We start from the raw sequence: 24,633 nt of genomic DNA on the forward strand, positions 1-24,633 counted from the left end.
TGTAAGTCTATGTATTAGTGTATGCCTCACTCTTCCAGATTCACAGTGACCTGCCATTCAAGAATGTGAGACTGGTGAAAATGCTTCTTCAGTGTTATGTGATAAATAAGTGCTACGCAACAGTAATGAATGCAGTCTTACTGCCCTTTTGTATCTTCAACAGCTGTTTCAGTCAGCAATCATGGTGCACTTGCCCAGTTCTGCAGAGATCAGGAGATCAGGCTGGTTGTGGTTGGTCCAGAGGTTCCTCTTGCTGCTGGTAAGAGAAAGCAAGCTAAAAATCATAGCCTTCATAATTTAGGAAGAAAAGTAAATTTTAGTCCCCATCTTCTGTGCACCACTCAACAGTATCTGAATGTCTTCAACAGGAATGGAAACAGATCCTCCTTGGCAGTTTCCCTGAAATTCAGGGTTGTGCTGTGATGAAAATTAATTTCTGAAGGGTATTGTGTGAGCAATATAACAGTTAAAATATCCTTAGATGTTTGTTTTCTTTTTAAGTGCTTGGGATTAGTAAAAGAGGTATCAAAGTGTTTCCATATAGGAACCTTAACTAGGCTTTTGATTTTCCTATGGAATTTTTATTTTTTGAAACAATAGTAATTTGAGACTTGGTAAAAAAAAAAGTTTATAAACATGCTGATAATTTTTCTGTTTTAATCTTTTACATGATCAACAATTGTCATCTTCCCAAAAGACTAATGTCAACTTTTTAGTTAAAAGCTAGAATAAAACAAGGAGGGATTGTCATCTCTTACCAAATGCCGCATATATTCTTAGCCCCAGATATTGCAGGGTTACCTGCTCCTGATTACAGTTAAGAATGCATCTAAGGCCCATCTGGTAGAACAGGCACTTGGTAGATTTGTATTGCTTACCATTCCTGACATACTTGTTCCAACAAATCAGTGCATCTGTAGACGTGGACTACCTGACTTCTATAAATCATCTGGTGATTTATAAAATTTTTTCATGTTGTCATTTTTAGGAATTGTTGATGACTTGACAGCAGCTGGAGTAAGGTGTTTTGGTCCAACAGCAAAGGCAGCTCAGCTGGAGTCCAGTAAGAGCTTTACCAAAGCCTTTTTGGATCGTCATGAGATCCCAACTGCGAGATGGAAATCTTTTAGTGATCCTAAAGCAGCATGTAGTTTTATTAACAGGTAAAATTCTTATCCTTTTAGAAATTTTTTTTACAGCAATATGCAGTGTGCTAGGTATCCAAAACAAACAATCAAATCGTTACTTCTGTATCAATACTTTTGGCTGTGATAGAACATCTGTAAAGGTTTTAAAGGATAATCTAACATGACACTATCACACTGCAATAAGTCTGATAATTAAATGGTTCTTATTTATTGTTCTAAAATGAAAATAAATTCCAGTGTTCAGTTTACAGGAGGATATAGGACAAGCTTTTTTTTTTTTTTTTTTTTTTTCAAAATGCCTGCTGTGGAAACACAGCTTGCAGTCTGATAGTCATATGTTCTGCCGCCCTTGTTCCTTTTCTCAACGAATATAAATTCTGCATTGGAGACTTACTTGGCAAATGATGGATCTATCTACTCATGAGAATACAATCCAGGTGACCCAAAAATGATACAACAATAAATTATTAAAAGGAAAGCAACCTTTCAGAACAGTAATGAAATTCAGTGATGGGGAAAAATACAGGAAGCAGAAATGCTTCACAAGCATAGAATAAGAAGAGAAGCCTGGTTTTTATTTGTATGTTATTCAATAAGGTAAAATGGTTGCTATGAAAACTGATAAGTATTTTGATCTTTCAACTATTGAAATGTTCAGAATGCCTACAGAGTGTTTAGTGTTGAATCTCTCTTCTCTGTCTTTGAAGTGCAAACTTCCCTGCTTTAGTTGTAAAAGCTAGTGGCCTGGCAGCTGGCAAAGGAGTAATTGTGGCTTCAAACAAGGAAGAAGCCTGCAAAGCTGTTACTGAAATCATGCAGGTGAGTATAAATGTCATGCACTAACTGGAGGAGTTCTTACACAAAATAAGTTGTTAACTGTCTTAGAGTCTCAAAGATATTCTTTATTTCTACGTAATAGGAACTTGGATAAAAGACATCAATTCTTTTACCATTATTTGGACAGCTATGAAGCTCTGTCATATTTATTGCTTAAGGCAGGGTACTCTTTTTAGGCATAGTTCCTGTAGGCTGAAATAAAATTGTTCTTAATGAAAACCCACATTTATTTCCATATGGTTTTCCTTTTTTTTTTTTTTTTTTTTTTACCACTTGAGGCTGCTGCAATCAAACAGGTACTACAATGCTGTAATATTAACACTGTGATTGAGCTGGATCTTGACAAGCAACATCAGCTTTAGGACTCCAGTCACACAGCACTTAAATGTGTAGTAAAATTCCAGTGGAATTATTTCAAGTTAAGTATACATTTAGGTAGGATATTAAAAAAATATATTAGGACCATCAAAATCTGAAGAGAAGCAAAATTAAGCAATTTCATCTGAACAGTTAGGAACATAGAGCTGGAAAATACGACACATAAAGGTCAGGTCTTCAGCTGGTGTCAGCAGCACAGCATCTACAGTTCAGTGGAGCTATGTTGATCATAGGAGATGTTATCTGACACACTTGTATTTCAAGAGTCAGAATATAGGGTTTGCACTCACATTTTGTTGTGTGTGTATGTCTGTGTATGGTTATTGGACAAATATATGTCTTAACATGTGGCCCAACGTCTTGGAACAAAAAAAACGTATGTTAGAGAGTCCTGTAGACATGCAAAATTATCTTGTCAGTGTGGGTTGGTTGTTCTTAGTTGCCTAAATATGCAGTCAGTGTTCAAACGTTGCATTGTAATATGACAATATTGCCTGCTTCCAATGTAGTCTATAGAATTGTACTTTCTTGTAAAGTAAAAGTTCAGATTATAGACTTGACAGTCATTGTTATTAGTCTCAGTATCATGGGTGCAAACTTCAGAAGATAGAGCATGAGGAATTGCTCAGTAAGTCATAAATATAATTTGCAATTTAAAAATATTTAAGCATAAAATCTGGATTTATTTAAGAATAAACAGAAAAGAGGAGCAAAGATTTTACTATTGCTGACATACCCAGGGTGGAGAATGGATTAATAGTCTCAAAACTGTGCTGCATTTTTCTTCCTGTGTTAAAAATACTTTTTCTTGTTGCATTTTGAATAATTTAAAATAACTGAAACAGAAATAAAGAGGTTTTGTTTTTACTGTAGGATAAGACTTTTGGCACAGCTGGGGAAACTGTTGTTGTTGAAGAACTTCTTGAAGGAGAAGAAGTTTCTGTAAGTGTGCATCTCACTGTAACACTTTGACTATACCTGTTCTAAACTATTTAGGAAACACTATGGAAGTACCTACAGCAGGGATGTGTAGGATTTATTACTTAAATTAAAAATAGTTATCTGTTTATAAATAAAATTGTATTAATTAAAGACAGATGTGTTAAGAACCAAACTTCCTGCAGTCTGTTAAAATAATTCAAATTAAATAAAATAACTCAAACAGTAATCAGCTGTTGCCACATGGGGGAAAAAAAATCAAACCTTAAAAATTTTGAGTGTCACTGAGCACGCAGTTCTGTGTTGTGATTTCTCTGACAGCAAAGACAGTATAAGGTGTCCCTTCCTCTCCACATTGCTACCTCTTCACTGCTGTTTGCCTTTGATTCAGTTATACTGGTTACCTGTTCATGAAGCTACAACCTAAAGACCTTTTTTCAAAGAAATCAACACCACCACCTTGCATATTTTCTGTGTTCTGCTTTAGAGCCTAGTGCCATTTGAATCAGTGCAAGTAACAGGATGGTGAAGTGCACAGCAAGGCAAGGGATGCTTGGGAGTAAGGGAGGATGGAGACTTGCTTTTATCAGCTTTGCTGATGAAGGGAATATGTTGAACTGCATCATGAGGGAGCAGTAAACTCCTTTGGAGCAAGGGAACAATCAACTCAAGGCAGGTGCAGGTGGGATCCTCTTTAACCAGTTTCATTGCCAGAGATACTGCAATGTGAAAGTGCACCTGGGGGTGAAGGACCTGGAACCAAAGGATGTTGAATGTTTTGACAGTGTTGATTTACTCTGGAGATGTAGAGAGAACATCTCCTTCATTTTAAGCTGATTCAGCTCCTTCATTTAAAAAAGTATATCTGATTTTATTAGCAGAGTGTGAAGGAGAAAAGGAGAGTGAAAGCCTAGGTTTTGAAGTGGCAGAGCAACTTGACACCTGCATCACACAAAATAGAACAGCCAAGTATCAGCTCAGGTTCCCGAGTCCTGGAGCTGAAATTGACTTATGCTGGATGTTGTGAACATTCATCTTAGAGGTGGTGGTATTTATAAAGTAAGCGATCATCTCCAACTGTTGCCAATCTTTGCATAGTCTGGTTTCCTGCCCAAAATTTAGAAATTATATGTGCAGATATTGGTCATCCTTATTCCTTCCTGGTTGGCTTGACCTTTTTAGGAACTAAAGGGTTATCCAGATCTTCATTCTCTGGTGGAAAATATGTAATGCTCTTAATTAATCCTTAGAATACCAGCAGACTTACTGTAATATAACACTAATATAAACATGCAGTTTACAGGGGTTTTTTCTATGATGACTGACAACAATGAAGAAAACATACTGCTTACCTTGCCTGACAAAATAATTCACCTTCCACAAATGACCATAGTTTTTAACACATTAATATTTTGGCATTTTGGGGTTTTGTAGGGGAATCCTTGCTTGTTTTTTAATTAGCATTATGAAATGTTTTTGAGTACTGCTAGCAGTAGTCCAGGCAGTGAACATTATCATCCAGTTGCAGGGGATGCCAGCAGGCTTGTTATTATGAAGATGTTGAGGATAAAAACATCTGCTGTATAAGTAATTTATAAATAATTCCAAAGTAAATAGTTTTATCAAGAAGGAAAAGGAAATCTTGAAAGGAATGTAATGCCTTCCTTCCAGGTCAAGGGGGAGGAAGGGGGAGGGAAGAAGTAGCTTCCGTCATGAAGTATTTAAATTTTTTTTCTAACCTTTTGAATATTTCTTTTCAGTGCAGCTACTGATGGTATAATTTTTCATATGTTCTATTAAAGGTAATTTCTGTAGGAAGGTCATACAAAATGAGACATTACTTCCTGAGGGAAAAGGGAAATGTTTAGAATACTGTAGTTCATTTTATCACGGAGACAGAATTTATACTCCTAAATATCCTTTTGCAACACTGAACATCAAATATATTTGCACTTTTTGCACTTTAATTTTAATCACGCACTGGAATTTTAATTATTCTCCTTGTTTTATTCTCCTCTAGTGCTTATGTTTCACTGATGGTGTCACAATTGCTCCCATGCCTCCAGCCCAGGACCACAAGCGATTAATGGATGGAGATGAAGGGCCTAACACTGGAGGGATGGGAGCTTATTCCCCAGCACCTCAGGTAAAAATGTATTGATAAGGAGACATTTCACTACAGCTGTACTACAGCTCTAGTATTGAAAGCATGTGTGAATTTTTAGTTCCACCATGATGAACAGGAGAGAGTGGACTCTCCTGGATGGAAGGAGTTGCCTAGAACAAACATAGTCAAGTAAAGTCCATAACTTGATAATTTTTTTTTGTCTAAAGAGGAGGATATTTCTACTGAATTGCTTTTAATTATGAAGGTGGAAGTGTTATTTCTGCAACCTTGTATTATGATTTGGTTTTTTAAGTGTTATGAAATACTGATCATTAGAACCAAGTGCTTAAAACCACATTTTTATCTTGTGCTGAACTAAGCTACTGAGGAATTTTTGCTGTAGCTTAAGGTAGTTTGGTTTCTGTTTGGGAAGGAACTTCTGTTTGCAAAAGGACTTACTTTGCTTTCTCTTTACCTATGTCATAGCCAGTGATTTTTCTTTTTTTATTTCAAAAAAATAAGGGGTTTGTTCCTCTATACTGCTATTAATTTTGTTTATTGAATAAAATTTGATCATTCATCACTATACTTTCCAACTGTGATTTGTCTCTGGGAGGCCTTATCTAAATTTCAGTATGTCTGTGCAAATGGTTTGTTCCAGTGAAGCCAATGGGATTGCTTGCACATGTAGATCTAAGAATGGAAAAGTGTCTGAAGAAATGCAGATAGTTGTCTTAATGCTGTGGTATGTTGTCTGTGGAGAGAGAAAAAAATATTAGCTTTCCTTTGCATGAAACATTTTGGAGTGAGCAAGAGACCATTCAAGTGTTCTGCTTGCCTCTTAAAAACACTAGCCATCACAGTGGGAAAAATCATGCAGTCCCTTTTTACAAACACTGTTTTCTAATCCTGTTTTATTAGATTTCTAAAGATTTACTGGAGAAAATAAGAGATACTATTCTTCAGAAAACTGTTGATGGTATGAGGAAAGAAGGTGTCCCCTATTTTGGTATGTACAAAAGTTTGGGGGTTTTAATCATAAGGAGAAAGACTTTTTTTTTTACTTTGTCCTCTTTGTAGGCCTAATTCACACTGTGAGTTAAGGAAGATAACTTTGATTTATTTGAAAACTGGGTTTGGTATAGTGGCTTGATTTAGAGTCCACTGAAATCAATGGATGTCATTTCACTCATGGTGGATAATCATCAAGTAAGGAAGAAAAGAAAAGAAAATATTTGAAAATAAGCTGCAAATTGTAACCACAACTATTCCTCAAGTGTTAACATCCTACCTTTAAATGAGCACAGGTGGCATCCTTATTAAAACTATCATGCATAGATGCAAAAGAAATGACCTATGCAGTTGCTTAGATAGTCTTTTATATAATTTTTTATTCTAGGTGTGCTTTATGCTGGATTAATGCTTACCAAAGATGGACCTAAAGTTCTTGAGTTTAACTGCAGATTTGGTGACCCAGAATGTCAGGTGAGTTATTTTGTAGATAGATACAGTTTGGCTTTATGGGAGAAGAAAAGTCAGTTACCATCTACTGTTATCCTTAACTTTCAGATGAATAATTAGCTAATTGTACTGAGATTTAAAATGTTTGGTTTGGTTATTCAAGACAGAAGGTCTGTTATGAGATTGTTCCATTCCAGAGATTTCAGCAGGTTATACTCAAATATGGGATTTACAAGGGTAAGCTTGAGTGAAACTCAGCACCTTTTCTGGAATGGATTTGGATTTTTCTTTATGTTATTAAAGAAGTGAACACTTCTTTTCCTGACTCCCTGTTGACAACTGGAACAAAACCCTTCATTTTTATTCTTCAGAACAAATAGGGTTCTTTGGCCTCTACCTTTTCCCCTCCACATGTAGCAGTTCTTTTACCCATAGAAATTATCTTCAAGGAAGAGTATTTTTAAAGGTACATAGATTAGGCACAGTATGTATATATGTGTGAAAATACAGTGTATGAACATACTTATTTAATGTTATTTTTACAGTTGCATTAGTATTTTTAAAAGCTCAGTGAAGAAAACGTAACGATGTACATTGTTTTCTTTAATTTGCTAATGTGTATTTTTGCAGGTAATTCTTCCACTGTTGAAAAGTGATTTGTATGAAGTTATGCAAGCGGTTATCAATAAAAAGTTGTCTAGTTCCATGCCAGTTTGGTTTGAAGACAGTGCAGCTGTGACAGTGGTCATGGCTAGTGAAGGGTATCCAGGAACATATCCCAAGGGTTTGGAAATAACAGGTAAATATAGCAGGAGAAACTGCAGAATTCTGCTTCCTCTCCTGGCCTCTTTCCGTTCTCTCTTTTGCCAGATAAAGGTCAATCAGTGTAACTCAGATTCATAGAAACTGTAGATCTTATGGTTATGGGTCAGCAATAGATGACTGAATTTTCACACATCAAAGTTTATTGGTAATGCACCCATTGCGTTTTCAGTTCTCCACACTATATTGAGTTCTGTAACTTTTCTTTAATATGTGTTACAGTAAAGTAGTTCTGGGCTGGTCACTGATTCTTACATGATGTTGATGCTGGTATGTTTTGTGGTCTCTGTGTCAGTGAAGTATAAAAATCCAGCTGGAATTGGATGTTGTATGCAAGTGTTTCAGCTAAATACCTCTGAGCATACAAGTAGCAGACTTGTCTCTCCTCAAAATGTAGTTTTTACAAATTTATTCCTATTTCCCAGCACGATCACACTGAGCTCGATTGTGGTTTCTAGACACAGTCAATAAGTGCTCAGTATCTATTCATTTGTAATTTAATAGGGAATGTTCTAATCAATTGCTTTTTCTGCATTTATTTTCTTAAACAACAATCACAGGACTTCCTAAGGCTAAGCAACTAGGATTGGAGGTGTTCCATGCAGGCACAGCCCTGAAGGATGGCAAAGTGGTGACTAGTGGAGGAAGAGTCCTTACAGTAACTGCTATTAAAGAGGATCTAATGACAGCACTGCAAGAAGCCAACAAGGGAGTAGCAGCCATACACTTCAAGGGTGCCATTTATAGAAAGGACATTGGTTATCGGGCTATAGCTTTCCTGAGACAATCCAGGTAGATATTTTAAATACTTGAAATGGAAATAACTGCTGTAGAAGGGACTTAAATACATCACCAGTTTACATTAATAAACTGACGTTGATATTAGGTATAACTCTAGACAAGTTTTAACTAACATCATTGTAAGCAATTTAAGCAAGACCAGCCAAGGAAGGAACAGGCTTTTTGATGGCTCTCTCATCCATATTCTTATTCTCCCAAGTCTGAGTTAAACTACAGCGACAAGCATATAGGAATAACTTGTGTGTTACTGTCTGCTATATCTGTTCAGGGAAGGTGAATTTCTGGTTCTTGGGCTTTAAAACATAGCTTTTGCTTTAGATTTGTATTGTCCATAAGCCTAATAGTAATATAATGAGATGTATATACAAAGTTTGAGCTATTTTATTGATTCATTTTAAAATTTTTAGAAATGGTTAAAATTATCTTGAAACACCTACCCTGTTGGGATATGCATTTTAATGGAATAGCTGGCTAACAACGTGGGTAGGATTTATCTTTCCTTTTTATTATTATTCCTTTTATTTTCATGGTATTCAGTTTAGCAGTCTTGACGTGATATGGGTATGGGGTTTTTTTTAAAGCAGTGTGTCCTACTGTCCCTCTAATGTTACTGAGAGCTTCTTGCAGGTTTTTAGACTCATTTTTACCTAATATGAAGCATATCTGCCTGCCTATGCTCCAATTAGCTCAAAACATAACTTTTGATAATAGGTTATTTTGTAGTCTATGAAGCATATTAATAAGAGTTCCATTTTTGCTGACAGTGTACACTGATTAGTATATTGTAAAAATGTGATCAATAAACTTACTAAATGAACAAGGGCGTTCATATTTAGTCTTCTTTCTCTCTCAAGTACTGTGCATCTTTTGAGAAATTTATGTGAAAACATGTAATTGGTATTTGTACTGTAGTAGAAAAAAATCAGGTCAGCGTGTGAGGCAAGAGAAGAAGGTACTTCAATGAGCAGTTCTCTAAAACACCGAGTTCATAGGCCATAGCCAGCAAGTTTCTTGACTGGAGTGCCTGGATGCTGGGAGGATCCCTAGCTTATGAAGGAGACTCCTGGGAACCGTTTACAGTCAGCGCCTGTGTCACTGGCCTTGGGTCTGCACCAGCTTTTTGCTCAGACATCCTAAGATTGGAAGAACAGGTAGTGAGGCGTGTTTCACTTTGGACTATGTGTTGCACACAGTTAAGGAAGAGTGATGGTTGGCTCTGTAAAGTTGGGGATGCACCTCCTCTTGGCAGCTTTGCAGGATTAAGCCCTATGCATTTCACCTTGTGAAAATATCCATAATATTTATTTAATAAACAATATTTTAGAAAATTTAAAGAATTAAAGATTCATTTAAAGAATCAAAGTAGATACCATGCTTTTAAAAATAAGGTGAAAATGTGTTGAATATTTAACATGTTCAGACTAAAAGGGCCTGACTTTGGTCTCTTGTTATTGCAGGCTAGTATTTCCTTGAGTCTTATTCACAGGCTGAACAGCTGCTTCTTAAATTATTTTCCTCTTGCAAATTTTTGAGCAGTGATATAATGTGAGTGCAGATACCTTTGTATTTTCTTGGTAGCACCGGTCTTTGGCCAGTTGTTTTGTTGTATTTGTCCTTGTTAATCCACAGCATGTTTCACCCTTAGAATTTAAACTTAATACTTAATTACATCAATAAGAGAGCTAAAATAGGTAGGAACCTAAAATAGGGATGCACCAGGTAGCCTGGTTCACGCCACTGACAGTGTAGAAATAAAATTGCTTAACTGGACCGAGATACATTTGGTGCAACTAGTAATTAAAAGTCATTAACTCACTGTCTCCAAAATGAAAATGTCCTTCTGTAGATATGGGATGGTACTTAATGTCCCCAGTGAGTCGTAGGGACAGACAAGTTACATATACCAGTTTGTACTAAGTGTGTTTTCTTTATGGTGTGGCTGTATATAAAAAAACACCCAGAGTTTATGGACATTTCTTTCTAGATTGCTAAAATGGACCTTAGGAACTTAGGTATTTTTAAATAAACTTTAAAATATATACTTTAATAGAAAGTCCATTTAAGTAAAAAAGAGGTGTGGCTGGTTTTGTGGTGGTATCATTCCAGGTGATAAGGAGAGACAACCTTTAAGCTACAGTTGTAAAACTCTCAAAGTATCATAGAGGACTACTGATTTATGTGATACTTATATTTTGAAAAGGTAACTTGAGCTTGATCCTGCATGGTGCTGAGGTGTTCAGACTTAGCAGTGCATTTCTGTATATGTTTTGTTTTGAGCATAGGAACTATACTACTGACACCTCAGTATCTGGACCAGGGATTCAAACCTTGCAAAATCAGATCCATTATTCTACCTATTTTACCTTGTTGGGTTTTTTTGTTTGGTTGTTTTTTATCTTGGTATTTGACTGGATAGCATATGATACTGATGCTCTGATGCTGTATTCAAGATACCTGGAACTATTTGAATACTGCTTATGGCAGACTCTCTGTGGCGCAAATCCATGAAGTTTTGTTTCTTTGGGATAATACTCCCTTATCTTCAGGTATATGTGTGAGGTCAGGTTCCAAACAGCAAAAACATTAACCTCTGAGCCATTGAACCTGCCTGAAATAAGTATTGCAATATTTAGAAATCATTTTATATGAGCAAAGTTACTGTACAAGTGGGCAAATAGTGGTACTTGACAGCAGAATAGGATTCTGAATGGTTAATCCCCTAGTGATGCAATGATGTAAAGAAGTAACTATTATTTTAAAAAATATCTTTGTGCATTTAGTAATCAATTGCCGTAACTTTTTTAACATTCTTTCAGAGGCCTGACTTACAAAAATAGCGGGGTAGACATTGCAGCAGGGAATACTTTGGTTCAGAAAATTAAACCCCTGGCTGCAGCCACATCAAGGTCAGGTAAGACTTGTACCTTCTATTCCTGTTTCAGTCAGTTCATGGCAATGAGGCTTTTCATTTGATCTTGATACAAAAGCTCATATTTATGTGTTCTGCATGTTTCTAGATTACATAATAAATATCTGCAGTAAGCGAATGCCTGTGATTTCTTCAAAACATACTTCCTTAAATTTACAGATTTTCTTCCCAAAATTACTCTAAACTGTATCTCCTGAATGTCATGAACATTAGAAAATACAGTTCAGCACTCTAAAAGGATAAATGCAAGCAAAAATCCTACCATTTACTGCTATTTTTGATTGCATGAATTACTATTTCTGGCACAGTGAATTATACAATTGTTTAGATGAATGTTTAGAAAGGTCTATAAGATGCAGAATTCCTCAGAGATACTATCTATTGCTTTAGATAGGTAGGGAAGACACCTCTTTTGCTTGGTTAAAACAGAATCAATTCATCCTTCTTCTGTTGTGATCTCAGGCACATCTTGCTCTAGCAAGTCATTGTAATTCTTTTGATAGTTTTAAGGTATCATTCATTTATGAGATAACCCTTTTACTTCAAATTAACTGAGAACCTTCAAATAATGTCAGATACACATAGAGATAAAAATATAGATACATACACACACACTAGTACAACTAGTAATTTCTTAGCATTCGTAGTATTTTCTACTCATGTTTGTTTCACTCTTAGGATTTAACCAAATTTAGTTTTAAGGTTACCGTACTTACCTATCACAACCAGTCTTAGGAACATGGAGTCTTAATATACTATAAGTAGCAGTATTAACAAGAGATAAGAAATTTCAGTTGGAAAATGCCTAATTATCATCCTTTCCCAGGAAGCAGTGGGCCTCAATCTGTTACCATAATTCCTTTTCTGTTTTTCAGAAAAATACTAAGTGCAAAGGTGAAATATATCAGTCACAGTAATTATTGAATGTTCAATCCCAAAGTTTTGGATTTTTAGCCTTAGGACATTAAGAAGAAAAAAGAAAGCAAATGCAAGACGATTAGGAGCTCCCATGCCTCTGTTAAGAGGCTCTAAACATCAGAGAAAAGTTTCCTGGTGACAAAGCAAACTCATGTTGACAAACATCATAGAGAATTTGTGTTGGAGATCCTGGAGAAACACCTGAAAGTAAAAATTTACTATTTTCTCCTGTTTTCTGGCTCACAGGCTGCAATGCAGAACTTGGAGGATTTGCTGGCCTCTTTGATTTGAAAGCAGCTGGTTATGAAGATCCTATCTTGGTATCTGGAACTGATGGTGTTGGCACAAAACTCAAGGTAATGTGAAGATCCATGTAAAGGAAGGAAAATAGCACAGAAAGGAAATTTTTTAAACAGAAAATATCAGTTCTCTTTTAAAAGTAACTATTTGTCTTCCTAAAAAGGGAAGGAAAAATGAAATTGCCCTCCTTCAGGCAAAAGAATTAAATACACGTTTAGCTTCTGGCATGTAAATAGCCATACTTGAAATGATGCTTAAAATAACTCATTTTTAATATTAAGTACATAATCAGGGACTCCATTTCATTAAGGTAGAATCTCCACCCTCAAAAAGATTACTCATGAGGAAAAACATTTAATTATACGGTTCCTATTGTGTTTACGCAAGCTGCAATGAAACCCTTTCCAGTTCAGTCCTCTTCCATAAAGTGCCTTTTGTACTTGCCAATTAGGAAAGTAACAATTCCTAAAATAAAATGTTAGGAGAGGCTCACAGAGATGGTAGTAAATGAAGCTGCTCCTCAAAAAGCGCCTAGAGGAACTGCGTGATTTCGACCCTCTTCCATTGCAGACTCTCCGCTTGTGTTTCAGTTTCTCAAAGCTAACCAACGGGTTCTCTGGCTGTGTTTTGCAGATTGCACAAGCGTGTAAGAAACATGACACCATAGGTCAGGACCTGGTTGCCATGTGTGTCAATGACATCTTGGCTCAAGGAGCGGAGCCCCTCTTCTTCCTTGACTATTTTGCCTGTGGCAAACTTGATGTTGAAGTGGCTGAGGGTGTCATTGCAGGAATAGCTGAAGCTTGCAAAAAAGCAGGATGTGCTCTTTTGGGTATGAACACTCTTCTTTGAAGGATATGAAAAATCTCATGCAATATCTATAATTGGTTTTAATGTGTTGGTTTTCCTACTCTATTGATGAATCTTAAAAGAAGTGAAAAAAACCCAAAGCGTCACACGTCTTTGCTTTCAAAGAACATAATATCTACGCACTGGAAGAAGACAGTACTCTACAAATGTTGCCATTAGCTCAGGAAGTTGCATATAAAATTTCTTATTCATATCTTTTCATTTAACTTTGTAAATATAACAGCTACCTAGAAAACTAACAAGTCATGTATTGTAATTCTTTGTATTTTTCAAGTAAATTTTAAAACATGCCAAATAGGTTTGTTTATCCTTTATCCTAAAGGAAATCCTTAAGTTTTCCCCTAGAAACAAGATTTGTATGTGTTACTGTGCATGTACATGTCCCTGTGTGTGTACATAATATCCTTCGAACCTCTTGGCTGATTTTAACCAAATTTGACAGGAAAGGTAGAGATCTCATAGCTATTGTGTTCCCACAAGCTTCAAAAAACTAGAAAGCCTGAGAATGTCCTTATGAATGCAACAAAAGTGTCAGCTGGAGCTCACTATTTAAGACACAGAGTTAACCACAGGACAGAAACATAAGAGAAACCAGGTTTTGTTAGTTACAAAACTAATAGAAAAATTATTTGTCTACTGAAGACTCGCTGAAGATTTATTTCACCGAGATGAGCATATTCCAAGACATTAAGACTCAAATTTAAACATTGTCCTTTTCAGCCCTATCATACAAGTACATAATACACTTTACTAACAAATTATGTATGTATTCTGGTGTACAGTAATCTAGTTATCCATGAAAATGATAAAATACTTCACTTCTTGAATCTTAAAAGATACAGCTTTAACACTGTTCAACTCAATATTTCTAGGTCAGTGAAAAATATGTTCTTTTGTATAAGTCTTTAGTTTATAAAAAGAGTACAACACAGGGTTAAATTTTAATGTAATGAAACCCAGAAAGTTCAGTTTCCTCACATAGTTTTTGGTTTTCCTTCTTTTTTTATAAAAACAGGCATGGAGAATTACCATGATTTTTCAAAAAAGACCTTTAATTTGAGACTAAAAATGACATTTCAGGTGTTTTACTTTATAACTGGTAATACAGTAATTCTGACATTTTTCCAATTCTTTAAGAAAGTTAATAACAAAAGTCTTTTCTAAGTGAGTGTGTGTCATTTTGAGGTAGTTTACAAGCTTTGAACAAGAGGCTGTTTATGTTCTGGTTTAATTTTTTCTGCATGAACTGTTAGTCAGCTTTATATTTGTCTTAAGGTGTTCTTTTAGTTCATCAAATATAATCAAACCATTCATACTTCAGCATAAGTACATGTTACGTGAAATCTTGCTATGAAACTACTTACTGAAATTTCAAGATTTTATTTCCAGTTGGAAGACTTTAAAACTACAAAGGGCTTTGGATGTTGTAAAGTAATTACCAGAAAATAATTTCTCAAAATTGTAAATGGGTTAGCAAATATCTTTTTGTGTTAATATAATAATAAGTCTGGACTCATAAATAAAAGAACCATGATTTGTTCTCCAGATTTCTGGCACTCTCAGAAAAGAAGGGACAGAGATGATGCAGTAGCTCTGAACCTAAGGAGGAAATGCTTTTCCATAGCCTGGATCATTGAAATAAATTTCAGTTTGGGCTCTAACTTCATTCATTTCACTGTGCAGGCACATAGTGTGTAGATCTGTCTTTGTATAGTATCATCTCATAAAAGCCTTGTTTGAAGCATGTTCCTAAATTCCTACCTTGCATTTCTGCAGTAGCTGAATATTCAGCTCAACCACCTTAAGCTCATCACACCACTTGATAGCGAGGTACTGAAGGGCTTATCTACGTGCTTGGTTTTGCACAAACATTATTAAATACAGATTTAAACAGAGGTATCTAAGCAAATTATCTTTGATTTTAAAGTTGGTTGTAGCACTGTAATGTAGAAACCTGGAAAAGCTTGCAGAGAATCTAGTATTGAGTAGTGTTAAGTACTGAGGACAAGAGCAGCTTCCACCATTTCTTAGGTAAATTTGGAGCCCCTCAGGGACAATTCCTGAAAACAGAAGAATTCTGTATTGAATGAAACCTGGTGAGTGCAAAAGAAAAATGAGATGGTACTTGTCAGCAGGTTGGGCAGAGGTCATGATATAATGGCAACTTAATCATTGTCAAGTTGTTTTCTTGTAGACCTCATGACCAGCAGAGGGGTTTGAGGGAGAATAATGAGATGACTGTGAGGATAGCTGGGGAGAGTTTCTTCCCTACACGAGGGGATAGTGTGAAGATGCCTGTTTGGAAAACTTTGGAACGAGCAGTAAATGCTCATTTCATGTACCAAACACAGCAAGTTCCCCTCTCTAGACTGAATGAGCCTTGACAGGCAGGACACAGGTCTTCAACAGTGAAGGCCATCAGCTTATCACCAAAGGGCAGGAGGGGAGCCAGTGTGGGTATGTGGAGAGAGAGAGAATGCTGTCTGAGCTGTGCTGTGCATTTCTGTGCAAGCTGGGAAAATCACCTTTTCAGACTGCACTCTGAATGAGGTCGGCCAGAATAAGACGTGGTTTTCAGGACAAAGCAAGAGGATGTTCTAATAATCAGGATATAAGATAATAGCCTAGACAACAGTTCATCTGCACAGATGGATAGGAGAGGTCCTCTTTTAGAGGTGCTTTCCCAAAACACTCTATAAACCTTAGATATTCAGAGTAGGCCTGATAACAAGGGCCAGGTTGTGGGCAGGAGTGGCAGGAGAGATAGCGCTATGTACAAAATCTTTATGAAGGCAAGTGAGACTAATAGCTATGTTGTTCCTTTGATGTCCTTGTATGGGTTTCTTGTACCTCTTGTATCTTAGAGGTTTTTCATGGAGAATATTAAACCTGGCAGAAATTTGGAAATAGGAAGCACTAAATATATGCTTTGATTTTAAAATGTGAATGCGCAGCAATTTTATACTGGTTGTCAGAGTGAGGGAGGAAATGTTCTTTCCCAATTTGCTATTGCTTGTTCAATTGAAGGGCCTGTGACAAGCATGTTTTTCATTATTTTTAATGTTTGTTTATCTAATTAAAAAACCTAGTCTGTTAATGCCTTATGAGTTTAAAACTTTGAAAAATTGCATGCCTACTGGTGCCATTGGTTTTCCAACACCCACTTTCTCTTTTTTTTTGGTTCCCATAGGAGGAGAAACTGCTGAAATGCCAGGCATGTATCTACCTGGAGAGTATGACCTGGCTGGCTTTGCTGTTGGTGCAGTGGAGCGAGGGCAGATGCTGCCCCAGCTGGAGAGAATTGCTGATGGAGATGTGGTTATTGGAGTAGCTTCTTCTGGGGTTCACAGCAATGGGTACAGCCTTGTAAGGAAGATTGTGGAAAAGTCATCGTTCGATTTCTCTTCTCCAGTTGGTGTCTCCGGTGATCAGACATTAGGTACCACTTATAATGCAGTTTTTTGCATTATAACTTGAACTTCTGAACAGGCAGATGTCACACAATTGTTTTGTCTGTGCCTTTGCTTTTATAACTTTTCTAAGGTGCTAAAAAAATTATTCCGTTCTCATCTTCTTTTTTTCTTGTGAATCACTTAAGCAGGAAAGAAATTAAGGGAGGGGGATAAATAACTAATTATATGCCAAAAAATGTAGAACATTGTGGTTTTCTCTGTAGTACAATGCTCACTAGTATCCAGCAAATTAATATTTTGAGATTTCCTCAATTTTATATTGATTAACATTTCTTTCTGTGCTGTAACTGGTCTTCTTTCATCCTCTTTTCGTCTACAGGAGATCTCTTGTTAACCCCAACTAAAATCTACAGTAAGACTCTGTTGCCTGTCCTTCGCTCAGGCCATGTGAAAGCCTATGCCCACATCACTGGAGGGGGCTTGCTGGAAAACATCCCCAGAGTTCTCCCAGAGTCCTTTGGTGTCATTTTAGGTGAGATAAAAAGAAAAGCTATGGAAACATCCTCATGTTAATATGGGTTGATGTGGAAGCCTGTGTCCGTGGGGCCATGTCAACTGACTTGCACTGTAAGAGCTAGACTTACCTGTCTAGAAATGTTTGGGTTTTTCTTCATTATTGCTGAATTTTTCTTTGTGCCAAAACACTTTGTAGTCTTAAGACTGCCACCCACTGAATTCACTTCCCCTGATGGTGTTTTGTATTGCATTTTTAGGAAACTCTATCCATACTTGCAAAAATAAAACAACTTTAAAAGCAATCCGAAGTGAGCTGTCACCATTTGCAATAACCTACAAAATTATTGCTAATTAAATGATACTCATGAAGTCTTCATTTAGTATTCAAATATGGTTACTAGCTCAAGTACATCTCATGCTATTCAACATACCTTAATTAATCCTCACCACAATCTCGTCAGGTATGCTAGAAAGAGTATTTCACTTATGGAGGAAGTGTAGTATGGAAAGGTGAATGACTTACTATAGGTTATGCAGTGTTCATGGGGTTATAGAACAACATAAGGGAACTAATATTGAGTTTGCACTCCAGAACTGCATGTAAATCACTCTTCCACTTGTCAACAGTGGACACTAGTATATATAAATGGGGATAATACCATTTTAAAGATAACATGACAAGAAAGAAACTTACTGTCTTTGGAGTTCCTTTACAGTGGCATGTCCAGAAGCATTTCTCCTGCTGCTATAAATCATCCTTACCTTGTTGGAATTGGGGGCAGTGTGAGACTTTTGTGACAGTTTTTAAGGCTATCGTTCTGGTACGATAGTTTCTCTAGAAGCAGAGTTGTCACCTTCAAGAAGCAGATTTTCCAAAGGCTGCCTCAGAACCCATTTTGAATTACTGATTAATGGATTACAGTGGAGCATTATAATTAATTTCCTCTCAGAGTGATGCTTCTTTCTGTTCCCAAGTCTTTTTCAGTAAGGAAGGAAAAAACATCCTGTTTCCATGCATGGAAGCTGGTTTCAGTCAAACTAATGCTGCTGTGGGACTTTGTCCATGCTTTCTATCCAGATCTTGCTTCTTAATACTCTAATAATTACAGTATTTGTCCACTGGTAGTGACTTCCACTCCTCATTTGTATTTTCAATTCTCTTCAGATGCTCTTACCTGGAAGATTCCTGAAATCTTTTGCTGGCTCCATAAAGAAGGGAACCTCTCTGAGGAGGAAATGACTCGGACATTTAATTGTGGGATCGGTGCTGTCTTGGTAGTTCAGAAGGAGCTGGCTCAGCAGGTCCTCAAGGACATACAGAGACACGAGGCAGCCTGGCTGATTGGGAAAGTTGTCTCCCTACAAAAAGGTTATTTAATTTTTATCTTCCTTAAAAAAAAAAAAAAAAAGCAGAGCTAAATTCCTTAGCTGGTGAGTCTCCATGGAGGTTAGCTGAAAATCTCTTAATTGACACCTCCATGGCTTTTTTGCACAGGTTATTAAAATAACAGTCCTTACAACTTCAGTCTTAGTCCATAGAACATGTGCTTAGCAATGTCAGATGTCACCAGAACTATAAATAAATAATGAGAAGTAAAGCAGTGCCATTAATCTCTTTTCATGGGTACTTTTCTCCTCTCTCTGTTTCTCCCTTTATTTATGTGTTGTTTTGTTGCATTTTTTTTTCTTGTACATGTTCAGGCTCTGCCCATGTTAAAGTCCATAATCTGCTTCGAGCCTTGCAAGCAAATAGGTCCCTGTCTGTGCACAGCCATATCCAAGGCAAAATCCAAACAAACAAAGTGAAGGTTGCTGTCCTTATCTCTGGAACAGGTGAGAGTTATATTCTTTACCATGATGTAAAACAGACTATTGAAAAAGGAACTTCAGCTCAGATATAAAATCTCTTTAAATCCTTGCAATTCTCCATGGAAGCTCTGATACGGTTCTAACAGGCTTTCAGTAACAGACAGAATAGTTTTTGCCCATGGATTAATTTCAATCACAAACAGGATGATCTTTAACCTCTGCTGCAAACTGGCTATGAATTGCATCTGTGTTCATTTTATCTACAAATTTCTGCATGTCTCCAGATGCAAGCAACCACAGCATTGCACTATAGGGACAGCAGTATTATTTCACAAATAGATCAGAATTTCTTCTTGCCATATAGGCACTCCTAGGGTTTCCAGTGTTCTCACTTGCTAAGTAGACCATCATTCCAATACCATAAATTACAGTTTACAAATTTAATTGCTAGTAAAAGCCCTGTAGCCTCCAGCTGTCAAATTCAGCTCCCAGTAAGATCAATTAAAAAAGGATTATTTTTAACATCAGTGATTTTTGGATTGGGTCTCACCCACATTGCTGCTTATTTAAACCCTCTTCTAGCTGTTAACTGTATTTATTCTCCAGGAATGACTTGAGATTCATAAATTATTTTTTCACTCATAGGGACAAACTTGGAAGCCCTCATAAATAGCACAAAGAAGCCCACCAGTTTCGCACAAATAGTTCTTGTTGTTTCTAACAAAGCTGGTGTGGAGGGGTTAAGGAAAGCTGAAAGAGCTGGTATTCCTACAAGGGTAAGTATTTCTCATCTTTTTAAAATCAGCCATCATTAGCTCTGACTATAGCAGGAAGCTACTGTGAGATAATGAGTTTTACTAGGGTAAGAGATGGTTTGATAGGAAGCCTTAGCTTTTCTTCTTTGGTCTGTCATGAACTTGTGCCCTTGGGTAAACTACCTAACATGGGAAGCAAAATACTTCCTTTTCTCCTTCTCAGAGATGCTGCCAGCCAGCAATCCTGACAGTTTCGGGAACAGTCATTATATTAAACCAGTGCAAAACTTTCACGGTTACAGTTTAAAAAATTACTAAAGTAACAAGCTATTTTATCTGAATTTAATTTTCAAATTACATGCTAAACAGACATGGTAGTTAATTTTAATGAAATAGAGAGGTCAAACTCAGTGGGACCTTCCACTGACTCCAAGGACATTGCTTCAGGCTCTCCAGGATTCATTCAAAGCAAACTGTGTTTTCCCTAGTGTCACTGGATCTAGTGCTGCATTACTTTGCCCTTTGTGCAGTCATTTGTATTACAGATGTGAAATGCTACTGTTCTAACTTAGGAGCATTTTACAGTCACTTTTCACTGATAACTGCAGATATAGGGAAGATTTGGTCCCAAGGCAAACTTTGTTACTAACTTTAATAGTAGCAGGATCTGAGTGTTAAAGCTGCTGTCTCTTATTTGGGAGTACACGAAGATCACAAGTGGAATATGTCCATGGTATGCAGGGGAAGAACAAACATACAATGAGGAAAAAAATATAGTCTGGGAGAGCTGTTGGTCGCGGTGGTTAAGAGGGAGAGTGAGCGGTGAAGCAGAGGCACTGAGGGGTACATGCCCTGCCAGTTGTTACCTGGTAGTTCCCGGCAGAGCTCAGCCCAGTGCTGAGCTGGGCTCTATTTCTAGTGCCCTCTGCCACCTTTTCAGCTAACCAGTTCTGGTTTTTCAAAACTACCATGGTAAAGCTGGTAGGGATTAACACTTTTATTTAAAAGACTGTGGATGTTTTAAGTTATGTAGCATTGCCTTCGTCCTGCTTAAATTAGGGCATGTATCCTGAATGGAGAATACTTCAAGTATATTGACCTTATGCAGTAGGAACTGTTTTATGGGTTTGTGATTAGCCTTTCTTTCAAGGTTTTGTGATATAGTTTTAAGCAGTTGAACTTTGCTGAAAATTATCAGAGGCCTTAAATTGAGTGAAATCATTGTAAGGCTTTAGGTTGTCTTAATGACCTAGATTTGTAGGTTGTTAAATTGTGTCAAAATGCCGGGGCCTACAGCTGTGGGCCTAATAAAAAAACCCTCTTGTTTATTCTGATGGTTGCTTTGTATGGATAGGAATAAAGACTACATGTTTGTTTGTCAGCTGCATGTATTTATGAACTGTTCTTCTTGCTGTGGATGTGCACCCAACTTGAGCCACACATGGAGATTTAATTGGGTTTTCTTTATTACTCCAGGGTACCATTTCATTGTGCACTTAGGGCTTTTAGATTAAATTAACCCCGTGTCCATATTTCTTTGTCTTTTGGGTTATCACAGGTTATTGACCATAAATTGTATGAAAGTCGCACTGAATTTGACAGTGCAGTTGACAAAGTCCTTGAAGAATTCTCAGTTGAACTGATCTGTCTGGCTGGATTTATGCGAATACTGTCAGGTCCTTTTGTCAAAAAATGGGAAGGTAAGCACAGCATAGTAGTGTATGCATTTAAAAACCAGTAACTTTATAGCTTATCCTCAGGAAAAAGAAAATGGGAAAAATATAGAAAAGGGACCATATTAGTTCTGGGTTTGCAGGAAACTAGACTCTTCCCATCTTGTAAGGAAAAGGATGAGAAAGAGAAAGGCAGTATTTTTTCCCTTCCCTCTATCATTTCCACAGAGGTTTAAGGAAGTCAGGGGCAAATGCGGATCTTGTAGTCTTTGATTTATTAGAAAATATTTTAAAATAAGGCTGTGAAGACTTTAGACCTCTGCAAACATGAGGTGCAGGGCAAATTGTTGCCTAAGCAGTAGGTCTTGGTTGGAGAGAGGTGAGCATTCAGCCACTGAGAATTCCTTTCCCTAACAGATGAGTTGCTTTGGCTGCATATAAAACTGCAAAACTGAGCAGCAGTATGCAGTTCCTGTTAACAAGACCTTCAATCTTCTGGTCAGACATCCTAGGAGCTGTCTGAATCCAAGGGTGGCATGTTTCACAGGCAGATTCAGCTCTTGTTTGTCCAAAGTGTTCACAGTGTCTCCATTCTGGTCATTTTACAATTTTTCCAGGTCTTTGTTAGAGCCTACTTCAGTGGCTGCTCTGCCTCCCCCAGTAGTTGCATTCTTATTATTATTATCTCTTTCTCTTCCTTTTAAAGAGTCCTGAATCACACAGAGGCACCTGCTATTCTCACTGTTTGCTCTGCTTTGTTCAGTCATGGTTACTTAAAACTAGTTGTTGCTCATACCAGTTACAGGCTGGTCAGCCTATACATTGCAGCTCTCCAGGCAGCCTTTATTGTTCACATGGTGACTTTTGTGTTACCCTGGGTGTGTCTATGACACAGACCTTTTACACCTGAACTACTTTTGAAACCTCTCTTTAGAATCAGTGGAGCAAAACAGGCATTCCTAGGAGGCAATTCATTTTATGCTAAAGCTGTCAGCTAAAGTAAAAGTCAGAGGAATTGTTCTTGTTTCTCTCCGTTATGGAGTCCGGAAGATGAGGATGTAAATGTCTGTGCTGTAGACAGCTGCAGTTAGGAGAGAGAGGAATCCCTCACTACAGGAGACGCGTTTTGAGCAGAGTATCTGCGTAGAGGATGGAAGAGAACTTTCTCTAGTGCAGAGATCTTGTACAAATAAAGGATGAGTTTAGTTCCTCTTGATTTAGGGACAGAGCACTTCCAGCGCTGATGATCGCTCTGTACAGTGCAGGATTTGCATTACATGTATACCTGGCCTGAGAGCAAAGGAAAAGACTTTCTTCGGTACAGGACGGCTAACTGATTTTTTGGATGTCCAGTACTGAATTGAGCTTCAAAACAGGTACCTACCTGAGCTCTGACCAAGAGTATGCTTCAATTAGGTCTTAGATGTGAGCTCAAACATTCAGTTCAGCTCAGCAGTCTGTGCCAGCTAACAGAGGCCTGCTGTAATACTCTGACCCAGCCATGCCTAGGCACTGACTACCCTAAATTATCCAGGAGTAATCAATTCTTGTTGCTTCTGTCTTAAAAGCTCTTACTTTTTCTTTTTCTTGCAGTCACAAGAGCATAGAACATGAAGTTAGTTATGAAACTCTTTCTTTGTTTAACGGCCCTGAAATGTTAATTTTGAATGTTAACATAAAGGACAGATTAAAAAACAAAACTAAAACAAGCAAACGGAGAGCCACATTCCTTTAGAGCAGTTTCCGACAGTGCTGTAATGAGAAACTGGGGAAACTCATACAGATGTGCAGAGTGTTTTTTTCAGCTCACTGTCCCAAATACCTTTTGCTCAAGCAGCAGGCAGGGAGGTGCTGATGCTTAAAAAGGGGTATTTTTGAGATACAAACCACATTTGGGATACTGTTGAAGATCAGTCAATACATTTGCCTCTTTAAGTTGCACGGGTCAGTATCTGCATGAGTTATTGCAGTGAGAGTGCAGGTTTCGAATGGTGCTGCCAGAAATGGCCTTCATTTCACATTGCAAAATCATAAGCCTCTATTTTGGTACACCGCGGCCTCCGCCAGCATATGTCAGCTCAGTCTCGCTGCTTGGCATTTAGCTGGCGTTCAATGAATCCTTATGACATGCAGTCTTCCTAAACAGGAGGCATGCAGAGACGGTGTGGGTGTAGCATACTGTGGTATAAATAGTATCGATGGCCACTTTTTTTTATCCTGTAAGGGTCTGGACTGAATCTAAGAGAAGATCTAGGGCTATCAAGCACCTTTTGACTTCAGTGTGGTCCAGAATGGGCGGGAGGATTTGTCACAGACATATTAGGAGCAGACAGGGGAAGTCTGCCAGAAAAAAGTAAGTTTTCTCGTAGTTTAACTGTCGCATTGCTGTAGTGGTGAGATCCTGAGATCACAGGCAGCCACTCTCCCCTACTTTACAGCTAGGTAGGAACTCAGGCATATGCTGTCTCTTTTAAGGGAAATGTAAGGTACAGGCTTCCCAGGGTTATAACCACGGTCACACCTGGTTGAGCATCAGAGCATTATCAATTTCAAGATCCTCCAGCCAACTTTCCGCATGGAAAGTAGTAGTGGTAGACAGGTGCTTTTCAGAAGGACAGAGAGAAGAGCTCCTGTATGAGCAGCTGTTGTCTTTTATTAAGCCAAAACAGGTGTGGAGGAAAAGTCCAGGCTAAAGAATTTTTGCTTTGTCACAGGGGAGTCTGTTATGTCATTTGAAACTGCACTGAGTTTTTTCAGGGTGATGGGTTTGTGAGAAAGAGGTATGTACTTGTGATCAAAGAAGAGAAGAACAAGATGCCGAGGGAAAGGACAGCTACATCCAAAAAATTAATCATTATTAATCGCTGGAGAAATATGCTTTAGCCATGCAATTAATCGTAACTGATTGCTGTCTTTGATTTTTCTGAAATGCTTTGGGCTGGTAATCTGTCAGTATC

General features: G+C 37.5%; 1 protein-coding gene across 1 annotated transcript in view; it reads left to right on the forward strand.

Moving 5' to 3' along the window:
* Positions 1–24,633, forward strand: part of GART (phosphoribosylglycinamide formyltransferase, phosphoribosylglycinamide synthetase, phosphoribosylaminoimidazole synthetase) — a 39,226-nt gene that overhangs the window by 12,703 nt on the left and 1,890 nt on the right. The window contains exons 8-25 of the mRNA XM_075033787.1: positions 164–259; positions 989–1,163; positions 1,856–1,967; positions 3,237–3,305; positions 5,323–5,448; positions 6,331–6,418; positions 6,809–6,894; positions 7,501–7,669; positions 8,253–8,484; positions 11,310–11,404; positions 12,587–12,696; positions 13,274–13,472; positions 16,701–16,949; positions 17,303–17,455; positions 18,605–18,808; positions 19,141–19,272; positions 19,894–20,024; positions 21,562–21,703. Of these exons, the coding sequence (XP_074889888.1) occupies positions 164–259; positions 989–1,163; positions 1,856–1,967; positions 3,237–3,305; positions 5,323–5,448; positions 6,331–6,418; positions 6,809–6,894; positions 7,501–7,669; positions 8,253–8,484; positions 11,310–11,404; positions 12,587–12,696; positions 13,274–13,472; positions 16,701–16,949; positions 17,303–17,455; positions 18,605–18,808; positions 19,141–19,272; positions 19,894–20,024; positions 21,562–21,703 (2,568 nt within the window). The remainder of the gene's footprint in view (positions 1–163; positions 260–988; positions 1,164–1,855; positions 1,968–3,236; positions 3,306–5,322; positions 5,449–6,330; positions 6,419–6,808; positions 6,895–7,500; positions 7,670–8,252; positions 8,485–11,309; positions 11,405–12,586; positions 12,697–13,273; positions 13,473–16,700; positions 16,950–17,302; positions 17,456–18,604; positions 18,809–19,140; positions 19,273–19,893; positions 20,025–21,561; positions 21,704–24,633) is intronic.

This window comes from Buteo buteo, chromosome 8, assembly GCF_964188355.1.
Source record: "Buteo buteo chromosome 8, bButBut1.hap1.1, whole genome shotgun sequence".
NCBI lineage: Eukaryota > Metazoa > Chordata > Aves > Accipitriformes > Accipitridae > Buteo > Buteo buteo.